The sequence below is a fragment of the Pongo abelii genome, chromosome 21 (assembly GCF_028885655.2).
Source record: "Pongo abelii isolate AG06213 chromosome 21, NHGRI_mPonAbe1-v2.0_pri, whole genome shotgun sequence".
NCBI classification, from domain to species: Eukaryota; Metazoa; Chordata; class Mammalia; order Primates; family Hominidae; genus Pongo; species Pongo abelii.
The window spans coordinates 39,043,164-39,061,245 of record NC_072006.2 but is presented as its reverse complement, the minus strand read 5'-3'; the positions used below and the strand labels follow the sequence as shown (position 1 = coordinate 39,061,245).

Genomic DNA, 18,082 nt, shown 5'->3' with positions numbered 1-18,082 from the left:
GGGGGAAGGCCCATCCTCAACTCCACGCCTTCTGAGTTAATTGTTATAAATGTGGGGCTGCCATAAGGCAAGAACCCCTGCTCCCATCTGACCACCTAGTACCTTCAAAGGAGAGGAGGCCAGTTCCTCCTCTCCCCTAACTTCTCCCAGAAATGTAGAGAACTTATCCAGGCAGTTCCCTGCATTTGTGACAGAAATTCTAAAGGTCAGTGCCAGAAGTAACTTAAAAAAGTGTCTTGTACATCCCTAACAGTTTATAAGTGGGAAAAAGAAGGCTCAGAAAAGGGCATTAACTAAAGCAATTCTTTTCATTAAATGTTTACTGAATATGCCAGTATAAGAAGTTGGCCCAGACACAAACTCAGGTAGCTGATATGAAGCTCAGGACACTGAAACAGGCCTCAAGACAGAGTCTTCAGAGTAATACATTTATTATTCATATGCCACCTACTTCCAAAAAAAGTGACTCGGAAAGCACAGCCTACTTGTCTCATTTTCACCACTTTAGGGAGGTGTTCTGTAAAGTGTCAAGGGTCATAAAACTCGGGGAGAAATGAGAGAAGCAGGTTAGAAATCCACCTTAAACATGAAATCCTCCAGCTCTCCTCCACAATCTGCTCACCTGATTCAAGTGGAGAAAGACTGTTCCCAACAACAGGTATTTCCCATGTATGTCCCATTAGCTTTGAGTATTTATGCTACCAGCCACAAACAACCCTCAGGCAAGGGGAGCAGACTCCTTCCTCAGCCCCTTCATTCCAAACCTTCTAAAATTCTTGCTTTATGGTGTCAACATCATTATAGAAAATAAATTAAATAAATAAATAAACAAACAAAATCCTCCCTCTTTCTTACCATCTCAACAGAAATTCAATCCGCCTACTGAGTCACCACAGAGTCACTACAGGTTGCAACAGAACTTCTAAAAACTGCTTCCTCTCTTCAGAAACAGTCATAGAATTCTGGAAGATTAGAGATGAAAGGGACCTTGCAGAGTATCTGTAGTTCATTTCCCATCATGCCCACAAAGAGAAGGCCCAGAGAGAGGAAGAGAATGGTCTGAAGTCATCTTTCTCAAAATGAGTGTTTTTCTTTACCAAATATATCTTAATCAATAGATACGCTGTTGTGAAACTAGTGAAGATATAGATAAAGTGTGTGTATTTGAGAAGGTGGGGATGGTTGAGAAGGTGAGGCAAGCTCATGTTTTGTCAAGGAGATTTGTCAAGGTGATATGGAAAATCAGAGCCCTAGAGTATATTGTCCTATCATTCATGTCCAGGGACTCTAAATTATCTAGGTCCATATTCTGGAGTTCACTTCAGTGATATGGGGAGGCAGGGACTTTTTTTTCTTTTTTTGGCCTCAAATACACACACACACATATGCCTACAAGGATCTGGGGAGCTCCAAGTATCATACTATGGAATTCATATTCAGGAGCATACAAGGATCCTGAGAGCAGAGCTTCTGTCCTAGGGTCAATCCTAAAGTTGCCTTATTCGTGAAAGCTCCAGTTCCTGAAGAAGGATTGAAATATACTGAGAGCCATGAAGAGACAGTAGTGATTTCAACTGAGGGTGAGAATTTAGGTGGCTCAGAGATAACCACAGCCTTAGGCAACCCAAAGCAAAGCAAACAATGGAAGGAATCAACAATACCAAATGTGTTGGGCTTTGGTTACTGGGGACTTCTCCTAGAAAAAGTAGAGATTGAGCAGCTAGTATAAATGACCAAGAATATCAGCCATCAATCACTCTTTCCACCCTCTCCTTATAAACCTTTTACTTAATCCCCCAAATCCCCGACAGTCCTCCAGTGTTCCTTCAACTAGCTAACTCCCTTCCACTCCTTCAGCTACCTCTAACACCCTCACTGACTCTCTCTCCCTGAATGACTATCCCAATACCTTGTCACTGATCATTTTCTCATACATATACACACGCTCCCCCACTAACATATTTATCTACCACACCAGGGGGAAGACAGCATGAGAGAGTTGGAACCAAAGTCTGTATTTTGCAGGGCAAATTTAGCCCTTGGAGCAGATGAACGTGTGCCTTCAAAAGAGGGAGTGTTTATATAGACTAAGAGAATCCTTGACTCTTTCCTCTCACTTTCTCCCTGTCTCTCCACCATCTACACACCTAGTTACCTATGCTGGTTTCTTTCCATAATGAAAAAAATAGCTAATACACTTTTTGCCAAGCACCAAGCCCTTTATACAGATTAAATTACTGTATAATTACCAAATCACTCTAAAATGTCATTGTTCCATTCCATTCCCACCAGCAGCACCCCAGTTCAGGACTGAATAACAAACTCTCAGTTCTCTGGCTTCACATTCCCATTTCCATATGTATCCAGATGAATCCTCTTAACCTCTGCTGCGACTTCTACATTCCGCTGCATGCAATCCTTTCACAGATCTCCAAAAATAGTCAAGATCTCCCATACCTGGACCTCATCCGCTGTTGATAACAACCTTGACTCCTCTTTCACTCCCCAGACCCGATCCAAGTCAGCAAATTCCATGGGTTCTTCATTCAAAATAGATCCAGAATTTGACCACATCTAACCATCTTCATGACTACTACTATAGTCTAAATCACCACAATCTATCACCTGGATTTCTACAATGGCTTCCTAATTGGTTTCCCTGCTTCTACTTTTCCCCTTCTACAGTCTCTTCTTAATATAAAAGATAGAGCCTAAATAGAAGCCAAATCATTATCACGTCTGTGCTTAAGATTGTCTAGTGGTGTGGGCGGACGCGATGGCTCACACCTGTAATCCCAGAACTTTGGGAGGCCGAGGCGGGCAGGTCACAAGGTCAGGAGTTTGAGACCAGCCTGGCCAACATGGTGAAAACCTGTCTCTACTAAAAATACAAAAATTGTCCAGGCGCAGTGGCACACGCCTGTAATCCCAGCACTTTGGGAGGCTGAGGAGAGTGGATCACAAGGTCAAGAGATCGAGACCATCCTGGCTAACATGGTGAAACCCCATCTCTACTAAAACTACAAAAAATTAGCTGGGCGTGGTGGCGGGCGCCTGTAGTCCCAGCTGCTCGGGAAACTGAGGCAGGAGAATGGCGTGAACCTGGGAGGCAGAGCTTGCAGTGAGCGAAGACTGTGCCACTGCACTCCAGTCTGGGCAACAGAGCGAGACTCCATCTCAAAAAATATATACAATAAAATACAAAAATATAAAAATTAGCCAGGCATGATGGCGGGTGCAGTGAGCCGAGATCGTACCACTGCACTCCGGCCTGGGCAACAGAGCGAGACTCTGTCTCAAAAAAAAAAAAAAAGATTGTCTAGTGGTTTCCCATTTTACCATGAATAAAAGGCCAGGGTCTACATTGGCTTTCAAGATGTGACATGATCTAATATCCTGCTGGTGTCAATACTACTCTGTCTTCCCTAGCTGACACGTTTTAGCTACACTAACTTCCTAGCTAGTCTTCAAACACACCAGGCAGCAGCACATTTGTTCTCCATCTACCTGGAACACTTCCCCTCCCTACCCCAACAATCTGCATGGCACACTCCATACTTTCCTTCAGATCTCTGCTCAAACGTCATCTTTATCAAAAGGTTCTTTCCTTATCAGCTCCCACTCTGCACTGTCACTTCCCTTTCCCCTCACTCTGCTCTATATTTTTCTATAGTACTCATCACTACCTGTCATATACTTACTGGTTTCTGTGTTTATTTTCTGTCTCCTCAAGCTGGACTATAACCTCCATGAGGGCAAGAACTTTGTTTAGAATAGTGCCTGGCACTTAATAAGTTCTTAGTAAGCATTTATTGAATGAATAAATTGTTCCCTGCATAAACCTTTTACTCTAAACATGCTTGGTCTTCTCACTGTTCCAATATAAATAACTGTGGTGGCTAATATTTAAGTGCATTCAATGTGCCAGGAATTTGACATTTTTTTTTTATCCTATTCAATCTTACAAAACTGACAACTCCATGAGATAAAAGCTATTTTTATCCACATTTAACAGTTGAGAAAACTGAGGCTCAAAGAGGTTAAGTAACTTGCCCAAGATCAGACAGCTAATTAGTGGCAAAAATAGGACTCAAACTGGGTTAGTCTGACACCAAAACACCCATTCTCCTAATCTTTATATTATCCTACCTCCCTATAAGGCTTTTTCCTTTCTGTGAACTATTGGTGTAAGTAGCTCTTGGCAGTTTGGCCCACAATTCTTTTCAGGCTTTTTTTTTTTTTTTTTAATGGAGTCTTGCTCTGTTGCCCAGGCTGGAGTACGTTGGCGTGATCTCGGCTCACTGCAACCTCTGTCTCCTGGGTTCAAGCAATTCTCCTGTCTCAGCCTCCCAAGTAGCTGGGATTACAGGAGTGTGCCACCGCACCTGGCTATTTTTGTATTTTTAGTAGAGATGGGGTTTCGTCTTGTTGGCCAGGCTGATCTTGAACTCCTGACCTAAGGTGATCCGCCCGCCTCAGCCTCCCAAAGTGTTGGGATTACAGGCGTGAGCCACTGTGCCTGGCCCAGGCTGTTTTTATGTAGATCTATTTGTTTTGTTTTGTTTTATTTTGTTTTTGAGATGGAGTTTCGCTCCTGTTGCCCAGGGTGGAGTGCAATGGCACAATCTCGGCTCACTACAACCTCTGCCTCCTGGGTTCAAGCCATTCTCCTGCCTCAGCCTCCCAAGTAGCTGCAATTACAGGCACCTGCCACCACATCCAGCTGATTTTTGTATTTTTAGTAGAGACGGGGTTTCACCATGTTGGCCAGGCTAGTCTCGAACTCCTGACCTCAGGTGATCCACCTGCCTTGGCTTCCCAAAGTGCTGGGATTACAGGCATGAGCCACTGTGCTCGGCCAATCTATTTGATATTTCCAAATAGAATGTAAATTCCATGAGACTAAGGTCTGGGACATTTAAACCTAATAACACATTTTATCTGGCATTTTAAAGTTAATTTAAATCAGTTTGGCTAATGTGGCTGATTTCTCTTTTTATCTGTCACAGCCAAGTGCTGGACTACTAGAATAATGAGGTAGTGTCATGAGTGAAAAAAAATAGTTGACTAGGAGTGAGAGTATCTGGAGATTAGTCTCAGTTCTGTCTTCAAACAGGTGTATGACCCTTAGGCAAATCACTTAGCTTCTTTGTCCCTTAATCTACCAATCTTTGAAGAGAGTTGGCCTAGATGGACTCTAACGGTCACTTCAAGTTCTAAAAATACTACTATTCCATGAACATTTGCAATGTGTCAAGCCAAAAGTAAAAGGCCAAATTATTCCTTAATATGGTTCTATTTTGGATAATGGGAGTACTTTCCTAAGAGCACCATTTCCTTTGTGGATAATTTCAATGTCTATACAATGCATGTTCCAAAACAAGAAACGAGTTACAAATGTGGCTTGTTAATGCCACCATAGCTGTCTAAATGACATAAAGTTAAGAAGAAAGCCATAATGTGTTTCTATAAGAAGTATATCAATTGGAGCGAATCACGGAAAAGATGTCATTTTAAAAGCATTAGGAAGAATGAGAACAGAAAGAAGTGAGCTCCAAGAGGGAGAACTTTGGGAGGAAAAGGAGGACTTCATATGATAGTGAGATTGGAAAATATTAAATATATGATAAAGGCTTAAATAGTACAAGAAGAAAAATGGTAAGCAATTATTATTATTATTTTTATTGTTTTTCGAGACAGAGTCTCGCTCTGTCACCCAGGCTGGAGGGCAGCGGTGCGATCTTGGCTCACTGCAACCTCTGCCTCCCAGGTTCACGCGATTCTTCTGCCTCAGCCTCCCAAGTAGCTGGGACTACAGGTGTGCACTAGCATGCCCAGCTAATTTTTTTTTTTGTATTTTTAGTAGAGATGAGGTTTCACTATTTTGGCCAGGCTTGTCTCGAACTCCTGACCTCAGGTGATCTGCCCACCTCGGCTTCCCAAAGTGTTGGGATTACAGGCATAAACCACTGCGTCCAGCCCGGTAAGCAATTATTAACTTCAGAGTAAATAAAAATCTGTACATAAAAGGAAATATAACCATAGTATGCTATTCTTATGTAAACTGATTTTAAATTAACTAGAAAACAGCTATAATTATATTGAGAAGAAGAGAGAAAGAAGTTAGAGAGGTATATAAGAACTAAATTCTTATCTATCGTAGTAAGAAATCAATACTTTCTTTAAAAATGATGAAAAATAGCAGTATAAGCATATCATTTAAAAATATAGAGGCAACAAAGGGAAGTAACCACATATCCGGCATATTTGCACTTTACTTTCTTATAATAAAATGCAATTTATTTGTATTTTGCTTTTGCTTTACTATAAACATAAAATAATTAAATAGTAATTGCCTATATGGTACTTGTCTCCTGCCTTTTTACCCCTATATCCATAATGCCTAATGCAGCCCTGAGTATCCAATATCTTTAACAATTCTTGTTGAGGGAGTGACCAATGTAAAAATGGAGTTAGGATGTCTTGTTTTTGAGTTACAGAATTTTGCACTGGAAGTAAATTTAGAGATTATTTAATCCAGTGCTTCCCCAGTGGGTGTTCCATGGAATACTGCTTCTTGTGATATCAATAGCATGCTGGCAAAAAGTGTTTGGGGCTTAAATAAATTCAGGAAATCTTATGTTAAACAAAATTAATCAGGTATTTCTAATGTAGGACATCTTGGAGATTTTACTATGCTAATATACATTGGGAATCTCACACAAAGGCAATTTATTATGTAGTGTTTCTCAGACTCAATCATTTTATGAATTAAGAAGCCCCCTATTAATATCTCCAGTAATTAGCAGTTCCTGAAGCATTCTTTGGAAAACGCTGATCTAGTCTACTCCTCTCATTTTACAGATGGGGAAAGAGAGGCTCTCCAGAGCCTGTTCAGGTAAGGGTGGTAGGGGAACTGGTGTCTCTAGAAAGAAAGGGCCTCAGGATTCTGGAAAACTCTCCAGTGATTGAAAACTCTGGCCTGTGTATTGTTTTCCATTGGGCACCTGAGTTCTTTCAAACCAGGGAACAAATTCAGATACAAGCATTTCCTTCTATGATCTTTTTTTCTTCTTTTTATTTTCCTTATTTTATTTTTATTACTATTACTTTTTGAGACAGGGTCTTGCTCTGTTGCCCAGGCTGGAGTACAGTGGTGTGATCTCTGCTCACTGCAACCTCCGCCTCCTGGGCTCAAGCAATCCTCCCACCACAGCCTTTCAAGTAGCTGGTTCTACAGGCGTGCACCACCATGCCCAGCTAATTTTTGTCTTTTATGTAGAGAGGGAGTTTTGCCATGTTGCCCAGGCTGGTCTCGAACTCTTGAGCTCAAGCAATCCACCTGCCTTGGCCTCCCAAAGTGCTGGGATTACAGGCGTGAGTCACCATGCCCAGCCTATTTCTTTCTTTTTTGTGAAATAGAGATGGGGGTCTCACTGTGTTGCCCAGGCTGGTCTCAAACTCCTAAGCTCAAGCAACTCTCTTGCCTCAGCCTCCCAAAGTGCTGGGATTACAGGCATGAGCCACCATGCCCGGCCTCCTTTGAAGATCTTTAAAGGTTTTCTGATCTTTAAAGAGCCTGGGAAATGAGCCCAAGTGTTGGCTGGAGCTCAAACATAAAGCTCTAGAGCAGAAGCTAAAGAGAGTCTCAACATACACAATGGACAGTGAATTTCAGTGACAAACTGGCCCCCAACTAAGCAATGGTAATATAATAATAGACCATTCACACCTATACAGTGTTTTCCAATAAACAAATAAGTACTTTTACAATGTTATCTAATTTGATTCTTACAACAATCTAGAGAGAAAAACAAAGGTAGAATTATTATCCCCATTTTATGGAAGAGGAAACTGACTCTTAGTTAAATGCCTTGTCTGTGGTTATACAACATGTTAATGGCAGAGTTGAAAGGAGAACCTAAATTTCTTGCCTCTCAGGTTAAGGCTCTTCTCAATATATCACACAAACTGGGCAAAGATATTGAGTGAGTTTCAATTTAACTCTCCCATGAAGCATCCAAGCTGCTCCTATTGGCTAGCTTAAATAATTAATCAGGCCAGACATGGTGGCTCACACTAATCCCAGCACTTTGGGAGGCCAAGACAGGTGGATCGCTTGAGTTCAGGAGTTTGAGAACAGCCTGGCAACATGGTGAAACCCCATCATTACAAAAAATACTAAATACAAAATACAAAAATTAGCCAAACATGGTGGTGCATGCCTGTAGTCCCACCTACTCAGGAGGCTGAGGTGGGAGGATTGCTTGAGCAGGGGAGGCAGGGCAGAGGTTGCAGTAAGCCAAGATCATGCCGCTGCACTCCAGGCTGGGCAACAGAGCAAGATCCTGTCTCCAAAAAAACAAAACAAAACAATACAAAAACAATAGATCAACTCTGAGTGCTCATAGATTGTGGCAGAAGCAACACCCCAATTATTGGAATTTCAAAGTCCTATTTGGATTCGGTATAGTAGTATCTCCTAGACAGCTAAATTCCTGGGAGAAGCAGTCTTAGAAATTTCCTGCTGGGGAGGCTGCATGGCCTAGTGGTACTAGCAAGGAGTCAGGCAGACTTGAATTTGAATCCTGGTTCTACCACTTATTCACTCTATGACCTTATTCACTACATAACCCTTCAATGCTTCATTTGTTCACCTATAAAATGAAACTAAGAATTCCTATTTTACAAAGCTGTTGAGAGGCCAAGGTTAGGAATTAGAGCAGTAATAGAGTGTCATGGTTGTGTGTAAGCTCTGTAATTATACTGCCTAGGTTTGAATCTCAGCCTTGCTTCTAGATAGTTGTTTCACTTCAGATATGTCACTTGACTTCTCAGAATTTTAGTTTTCACCTATGTAAAATGAGGAAAACAAATAGTGCTTTCATAATTATTATAAGCATCAAAGGAGATAATATTTGTCAAGCACTTCAGCATAGTTTCTGGCACACAGCTCTGCAAAAGATAATGATAATGGTAGTGGTAGTAGTGGTGGTGAAAAACCCAATACTATTTGTCTTCCAAAGCAAGAATGAGGAAGAAAGCTACTCAGTCCTGTTCTCTTCCATTTGCCAATGCCCTTTCTCCCTCTTCAACTGCAAAGCCAAGAACACTAGATTAGAAGTCAGGACACTTGGCTTTGAATGTCAGCTCTGTCACATACTAGTTATGAGATCTGAAGGAAGACATGTAACTTCCTTGAGGTATTTTTCCTCACCTGAGACATTAAGTTGATGACACTTTGCTTACTGTACTGGGTTGTTGTAAGTATCAAATGAGTGTTTTTATCTGCCACCAAGTATAAGATAGATATTTTTACCAGTAAAAAGCAACTTTATCTCCAAGCTTTTTCTCATGGACATTTCGATCCAGTACATTGTAGCAGATGTTGGTAGTTGCTCCTTTCATCCACTCAATGAAGATTTTCCCTTTAGTCACATCAAAGTTGTACCGAAGGAATGGGCCAGGGCATGGAGTCTTCCAGTAAAATTCCTTGGCAATGTCTCCCCAGAATTCTGCAACGGAAATGGAAGCCCAGATATCATTAATCTTCTGAGACATATTTAGCCTCAGAAGGCCTACCAGTCTATACACAGGACCAAATTATAACTTCCTTGCCCTAGGAACCACCACCTGGGTCCCTTCTTTACCTGTCTAATCTTAGCACCCACCACTTTTTTTTTTTTTTTTGGAGATGGAGTCTCGCTGTGACACCTAGGCTGGAGTGCAGTGGCATGATCTCGGCTCACCACAACCTCTGCCTCCCCAGTTCAAGCAATTCTCCTGCCTCAGCCTCCCGAGTAGCTGGGACTACAGGCGTGTGCCACCATGCCTGGCTAATTTTTGTATTTTTAGTAGAGATGGGGTTTCACTATGTTGGCCAGGCTGGTCTCGAACTCCTGACCTCGTGATCCGCCCGCCTCGGACTCCCGAAGTGCTGGGATTACAGGCGTGAGCCACCGCGCCCGGCCAGCAGCCAACACTCTTCTAACCCATCTTCTATTCTCTTGGGCTGAATCTTGACTCAAATTCTTCCTCCTGTCCTCAAGACTGCCTACTCATTTTTTACCATCTATTAAAATCAGAGCCACCTAGTACTAGCACAATGCCTAGCACACAATAGGCAATCAGTAATTTTTTGTTGCTGTTGCCCAGGCTTGTCTTGAACTCCTGAACTCAGCTATCTTCCTGCCTCAGCCTTCCAAGAAGCTGGGATTATAGGTACACACCACTGAGTTCTGCTGAAATCAAGTACAATTTTTTTCACCATCTGTCTAACTAGAAAGTAAATTTTTTAATGAAGTAATTAGTAAAAGGAAAAAATTCTTCACCCACAGAACCTTCCATGACCAACTCTTTCTTCTCTTAATTCGTGCATTGTCTCTCAGCAATTAGATATTAAGCATCTCCTTCTCCAGCTTCTACTTGTGTGTTATTCACTATGTGCCAAATGTTTCTTTAAGCTTTTCATATGTATTATCTCATTTAATCCTTACCACAACTCTAGGAGGGAGGCTTTTCTCATTTTATAAACTTGAAAATCAAGGCTCAGAGAGGTTAAATAACTTGTCTAAGGTTACACAATTACTAAGTCAAGATTTAAACTTCCTTGAGACATTTTTGCTAAAATCTGAAAGATGAATAGAAGTTTTTCTCCACTCCCATATGAAAAAAAGAGACCAAGGGCATATGTTAGGAGGAACTCCTTGAGGCTGAAACACTGAGAATAAGGGAAAGAATAGCAGGAATTGATGCATAAACTGGGCAAATCATGCAATTCTGTGTATAATAAGGAATTTGGTATATATCCCAAGAGCAATGAAAATTCACTGAAGGGTTTTAAGCAAGAGTGACATGATCAAATTTACTTTCTTAAAATATCTGCCTGGCTATTCTGCAGAAAATGTACTCAACAGGTAAAACATATGAATGCAGAGAATTTAGGATAGTCTGAGTACCGAATCAAGAGTTGGAGGATGCCAGGCACTGTGGCTCACGCCTGTAATCCTAGCACTTTGGGAGGCCAAGGCGGGCAGATCATTTGAAATCAGGAGTTCGAGACCAGCCTGACCAACATGGTGAAACCCTGTCTCTACTAAATACACACACACACACACAAAATTGCCAGGTGTGGTAGCGGGTGCTTGTAATCCCAGCTACTCAGGAGCGTGAGGCAGGAGAATCACTTGAACCTGGGAGGTGGAGGTTGCAGTGAGTTGAGATTGCACCACTGTACTCCAGCCTAGGCAACAGAACAAGACTCTGTCTCAAAAAAAAAAAAAAAAAAAAAAAAAGTTGGAGGAAAGAGAAGCAATTAGAACCATAACAATGGAATTAACCTTACAGATTATCACCCCCTCTTTCATTTCATAAGAAATAAAATTCATAGAAGCTAAGTCATTTGTTTCAGGTTACACAATTTAGAGCTTATACAATCTAGTTGGAGAGATAAGATTAACACATGAAATATTTTTTAATGTACAAGACAGAATATAATTGAAAGCTAAATCACATAGTGCACAACCTTGTAATGTATTAAAGAAATCCAAATTAAATCAACCCCAAGGTGCCATTATATACCTAGAAAACTAGTAAAAATTTAAAAAAATTATTAAGCCCAATGTCTGGGTGGCCTTGGGAAAACAGATACTCTTACACAATAATGGCATTGTAAGAAATTGGCGCAGTCTTATTAGATTGCAAGGCAATGCATGACAAGAGCCATAAAACTTTTTATTTTTTTTTAATTTTTATTGTTATTTTTTTTTTAGCTCGGTGTCTTGCTTTGTCACCCAGGCTGGAGTGCAGTGGCATGATCTCAGCTCACTGTAACCTCCATCTCCCTGGCTCAAGTGATCCCTCCATCTCAGCTGCACCCCCTCCCTCCCCCAGTAGCTGGAACTACAGGCACACATTGTTTGTTTGTTTTGTAGAAACAGGGTTTGGCCATATTACCCAGGCTGGTCTTAAACTCCTAAGCTCAAGCTTTGGGAGCCCACCTTGCCCTCCCAAAGGATGCTGGGATTATAGGTGTGGGCCACCACGCCCAGCCCATAAAACTTTTTATACCCTTTTCTCTGCTATCTCAACTATAGGGAATAGACTTCAAGAAAATAATCACAAAGAAAAAAAGTGATTAGTAAAGAGATGTTTATAGCAACACTATAATAGTGAAACTGGAAACAACCCAATAGCCCAACAATAACAAAATGATAAAAACTAGTAATACAAGTAGTAATACCATAGAATAATAAATGGCCATTAAAGAGAAAGCAAATGAGAGCTAGTATTTAGTAAATGCCATTCATGTATCAGGGACTGGACTAATCTCATTTAATCTTTATGACATTATGGTCTTACAAAGTATACATTAATTATCCTAATTTTATAGATGAGAAAACTGAAGCTCAGGAAACTCTGCCAAGGACCACACAGCTAATAACGAGAGTACAAATACTCAAAAATATTTTCAAGTGATAATAGTAGGCACATAGTATATAAAACTATTTATAAACCACATTTATGTCCATCAACAAGGAATGAAGAAAGCTGAGGTGTTTTTGTTTTTGTTTTTGTTTTGAGACAGGGTATCACTGTGTCGCCCAGGCTGGAGTGCAGTGGCACAATCTTGGCTCACTGCAACCTCTGTCTCCCGGGTTCAAGCAATTCTCGTGCCTTAGCCTCCTGAGTAGCAGGATTACAGACGTGCATCACCATGTTTGGCTACAAAACTGAATTTTATGCACACGGTTTTTCTGGGGTTTTTTTTGGGTAGGGGTGTGAGTGTTTGTGTGTGTGTGTGTGTCAGAATCTGGATGAGTAGCATAGTTTCTAAGTACTAAAGATATTCAGAAGAGGAAAAAGGCGAGCATAAATTGGGATGATCAGCGAATGCTCTATTGGAAGAGGTGGAGTTTGACTAGGTAGAGAGAAGCAGAAGGAAATGAACAAAGGCAAGAAGGTGGGAATAAATGTGTATCCAGGATATCAAGGAGAATGATCTATCTAGAATGAGGGGAGTGGTAGCAAGTAGTGGGAGATAAGGATAGAGAGGCAGGGTGGAGCTAGATTATCTGGAGGTCTTAAAAGAAAAGCAGAATTTTAATTAGAAACTGCCAGAAACAGGGAACTACTGAAAGTTTTTGCAGTGACATATGAAAGCATATTTCCATAATATCAATCTAATGGTGTCTTGATAAATCTACTGGAAAGACTCAAGTTGGTGAAACTAGGCAAGAGAGGACAAATTAGGAGGCTGCTTCCCTGGTAGAAATTCTGTATTTGACGGAATTTGGTGAAATGCATTCTGTGGGGTCGTGGAAGAGGAATAGCATTGCTATTAGGATATGGATTCTGCAGTCAAACTGTCTTGGTTCAAATCCCAACTCCACCACTTTACACTTGATTGAATCCTGTCTTGCATTACTTGATAATTGTTTGATTTATATTGTATCAGACTAACTACTATTTATTGAATGTGTACTGTGCATCAGGCATGTTATAGCGCACACTTATTACACACTTTAGACCTCATACAAACCCATTAAGCAAGTATTACTAGTCCTATCTTATAGATGGAAGAAAAGGAGTCTCAGACAGGCTTAAAAATTTGCCTAAGACCCCACAGTAAATGAACAGCAGAGCCAGGGTCTAAATCTAGATTTTTCTGGATTTGATTCGTGGCCCATGCTTGTCCCACAACCAAACATCATGCTGCCTCCCAATGGGGGTGCAATTTTGACTCCTTGGCTAGGCGCGGTAGCTCATGCACATGTAATCCCAGCACTTTGGGAGGCCAAGTCAGGAGTTCAAGACCTGAGGCCAGGAGTTCAAGACCAGCCTGGGCAACATGGCAAAACCTCGTCTCTCCAAAAAATACAAAAAATTAGCTGGGTGTCATGGCATCTGCCTGTAGTCCCAGCTACCCAGGAGGCTGAAGCGGAAAGATCGCATGAGCCCAGGAGATGGAGGCTATAGTGAGCCTAGAACGGGCCACTGCACTCCAGCATGGGTGACAGAGCAACACCTTGTCTCAAAACAAACAAACAATCTATATATATATAGCCTTTACCCAGACTGAGGGCAAGGGTAGGGAGATTTTCCTTATACTTTTTTTTTTTTTTTTTTTTTTGAGACGAAGTCTTGCTCTGTTGCCCAGGCTGGAGTGCAGTGGCGCTATCTTGGCTCACTGCAACCTCTGCCTCCTGGGTTCAAGCAATTCTCCTGTCTCAGCCTCTCGAGTAGCTGGGATTACAGGTGCCCGCCACCACACCCGGCTAATTTTTGTATCTTTAGTAGAGATGGGGGTTTCACCATGTTGGCCAGGCTGGTCTCGAACTCCTGACCTCAAGTGATCAGCCCACCTCGGCCTCCCAAAGTGCTGGGATAACAGGCGTGAGCCACTGCTCCTGGCCGATTTTCCTCATACATTTTAACAGACATGGAACCATCTATCAGAACTTCTGAATTATTACTAATACAATCCCAGCCCAAGTTAAAAATAAAATAAAACAACTTGACATCGTAGTAACTCGTTCAGTCTTATCGCGTAATTTCCATTGGGATGTCCGATATACTAAAAATAGATGGGGGACTCCATTATTAATCGAGGACCCCAAGATGAGAACCAGACCCGTTATTGCCCTCAAGAGTTCACAGGTTAAAGGTCTCAGGAGGCAGTGGCTGAGCTGGTGTGAAAGGGAAGCAAAGAAAGTTCTATTCGTGGCCCTCCTCCCTTCAAGTCTCCAGTCGCCCCTTAGAGACCCTCTTTTCGCCTCAGGAACTCCCCTTCTCTTCCCATGAAACTTTCACTCTCTTGGCCGACCTCCCCGTCCCAATCTCAAGGAACCTCACTTCTTCCCTCACGGAATCCCACGTCTCCTCGCAAAAACCCACATCTCCCCCACGGACCCTCCAAGTCTGCAGGGAACTCCCCAGCTCCCATGGAACCCTCGTCTCCTCCCGGAATCCCTTTTCCATTTTCAAAGAACCGCAATTCTTCCTTCACAGAACCTCCATCTCCTCACGGACCCCTCAGCTTCCCAAGGGAGCCCCCGACTCCCCCAGGGAGCCCCCACTCTTCTCCTCACACCCCCAGGCCCGCCCGGGCCGGGCCTCACCCCGCGGCTCCTCCACGGAGCGCCGGTGCAGCTCGCGGTAGCGCTGCAGCGAGGGGACGTGCGCGGAGCGGCTGACCTCGGGCGGCGGAGACCAACTCCGCGCCCGGCCTCCGGCTCCAGCTTCCTCCTGGCCCCGGCTCCCGCTGCCGCTCCGGCCCCGCTCCTCAGGAAGCCCCATCACGTCAAGTTTCTAGAACCGCGGCCGCCTTTGCGGTCGCGGCGGGTGCCGGGACTGGGAAAACAGGCCGAACTAGAGGCGGGGCCTCCGGAGAGGGGCGGGGCCTGGTGAGTGGGGGCGTGGCTTAGTCTGGCGGGTGGGCGGTGCCAGAGGGGACGGGGCCATGCCTGGTTGGGGAGGGATCGAGGTTAGCAAGGACAGAAATACTATAAGGAAAAGTCGAGGGATAAGGGTGGAGCTGACTTGCCGGAAGGAGTGACGCCGTCAAGTGAAAGCAGAAGGGGCGGGGCCGGGTGCGACAAGGAAGAGGGTGGAACCGTGGAGTGCCAGAGGAGGGGCGGGGCCAGGCGGGACAGGAGAGGAGGTGGGCCCATGGAGTGATGGGGAGTAACCCGGCTGGTTGTGACACGAGAGGAGGCAGAGCCATGGAGTGACCAGAGTGGGGTGGGGTCTTGGAGTGACAGATAAGGGGTTGGGTTAGGGCGAGGATCGAAAGGGAAAGGGATGGACTAAGGAGAGGAGTTGAGTAAGGTCAATCGTGGAGCCGCCCCGTGATCTGATTGCACAGTCCTATCACCCCATTGAGTTGGAAAGCCATCTGGGGTAGGGTTCCTTCCAGGTGACACCCTTCCCTCCAGGTCCCCCCTCTCTGAGCCACACCCACATTCCCGTCCTCCGGAAAAACTTCTCCCATGACCTTGAGGGCATGCTCTGGCGACAGCACCCCCTCTCTGCTCACCCTGGAACCAGCTCAGATTTTCTCCCTCTTATGAGGACATGTCTTCAATCTCCTTGCCTTCACAAATCTCCATCCAGATCTAAAGTACAAGACTCAATAAGTGAAGACTAGGAGACACCTTCAGGTTTTTTTATAATAAGCCCACCTCCTAATTGCACAAATGGCAAACCCAGGAAAGGGAAGGAACTGGTGCAAAGTCAGAGAGCAAATAACGACCAAGTTAGGGCCAAAGCTAGGTTCTTTGACTCCAGATTTGGTTTTACTTCCTCATCAGGCTTGAAGCTAAGGCTTGTAAAATATCAAAGTCTGTGCAAATAGGAAAAATCATTCACATTCTCTTTTTTTGTTGTTGTTTTTGTTTTGAGACAGAGTCTCTCACTCTGTCACCCAGGCTGGAGTGCAATGCCACAATCTCGGCTGACTGCAACCTCTGCCTCCTGGATTCAAGCAATTCTCCTGCCTCAGCCTCCCGAGTAGCTGGAATTACAGGTGCACACCACCACGCCCAGCTAATTTTTGTATTTTTAGTAGAGATGGGATTTCACCATGTTGTCCAGGCTGGTCTTGAACTCCTGACCTCAGGTGATCTGCCCGCCTTGGGCTCCCAAAGTGCTAGGATTACAGGCGTGAGCCACCACACCCGGCCCACATTCTCTTCTTTCCTTCACAATCTCTTTACTTCACCAAGGGAAACCCCCACCACCACCACAACCTGGGCTTAATTACCTCTAGCTTCCCTCTAGCCCCTCCACCCCAGAAAGAAGTCAGGCAGGACCCTTCTTCATCTCTCACCTGCACTCACCATGAAGAAGGGCCCACCTCACCATCATTTCACAGACTGGCTGTCAAGGCAGGAAGGATTCTTAAATATCTAACTCCAAGAGTGATTCTGAGGCCTGAAGCGGGCAGCTCCCACCTACCTGAAGCCTACACAGGCCTTGTGACCCCATCTAGCCCAGCCTCCCTTCCCAGCTACTTCCCTGCTCTTTGCCCAGCTGACCGTAAACCTTGCACACTCTAAGCTGAAAAAAAAATCTTTCTATGGGAGACCGAGAGTCTGCCCAATCCCGAGGAGGGCGGGAATCTCAGGGCCCACTGAAGGAGTACAGACCTCTTGGAGTGGACATGGACCCCACCAACGGGTCAGATACTTTCATCAAGGAGATGTCCACTGCACCGAAGGGACACACACTTCACTGACACTACATGGACTCCACTAAGGGAGCACAGATGTTGCTGGGGGTTCTCAGATCTGACTGAAGGGCCCTGGGCCCTGCTAATAGGACATGAATGGCATTGAAGGGCACTTACCCTAGTGAGGAGAAATGGATTTCCCCTAAGAGATACAGAGGATATAGACTTTACTAAGGAGACGTGGACCCTACCAGAGGACTCAAACTCCACTGAGGAGCTGCCAACTACACTGTGGGAGTGGACATCACTGAGAAGGTGCAGACCTCATCGAGTGGGGAAAGGTCCCACCTGAGGGATTAGACCTCAGGGTAGTGTAATAGACCCTACAAACATCACTGAGGAGATAAGAACTCTCTGGGGTGGGGAAAGGCACACACAATGGGTACACGTTTTGGTGATAGACTGTTACCCTCCCTGGGCACTCTTACCACACAGCTCTGAGTAGCCCTCTCCTTCCTATCCTCTCTCCCAAGTCCTACTACCAAACCCCAGAACTGTTCCCGACACACTGCTTCCCCCTCCTGTCTATAGTTGCTACTGCAGCTGCTGTGCATATAGTAGATTTTTCAAGCACTTCAGGCCGTCCCTGAGACTGGTCTGGGGTTGGGAAGAGAAAGGATGTGTGTATAGAGGCTTCACCAGCACCCCCTGTCTTCCTGTGGACTTCACAGTGAAAGTTTGGAACAGAGACCTCGTAAAAGAAGGAACCTTCCTCATCCTTGGATATGGAGAAGTAGTACAAGCTGTAGTGTGGTTGGAATTTCTGAGTGGAGAGAGGATGGATGGGTTTGGAGGGAATGAATCTACCAGATTAAGGCAATGATGATGATGATGATAATGATGCCATTTATT

General features: G+C 43.9%; 1 protein-coding gene across 2 annotated transcripts in view; it reads right to left on the bottom strand.

Moving 5' to 3' along the window:
* ACSS2 (acyl-CoA synthetase short chain family member 2) overlaps nt 1-15,532 on the bottom strand; it is a 51,140-nt gene extending 35,608 nt beyond the window's left edge. The window contains exons 1-2 of one of the 2 annotated variants that reach the window (XM_024238754.3): nt 15,120-15,532; nt 9,320-9,515 (exon numbers count right to left, since the gene is read on the bottom strand). In XM_024238754.3, coding sequence (XP_024094522.1) covers nt 9,320-9,515; nt 15,120-15,297 — 374 coding nt within the window. In that variant the 5' untranslated portion in view covers nt 15,298-15,532. The remainder of the gene's footprint in view (nt 1-9,319; nt 9,516-15,119) is intronic. The other variant, XM_024238753.3, reaches the window with a different exon arrangement.
* Nucleotides 15,533-18,082: the final 2,550 nt, after the last annotated feature.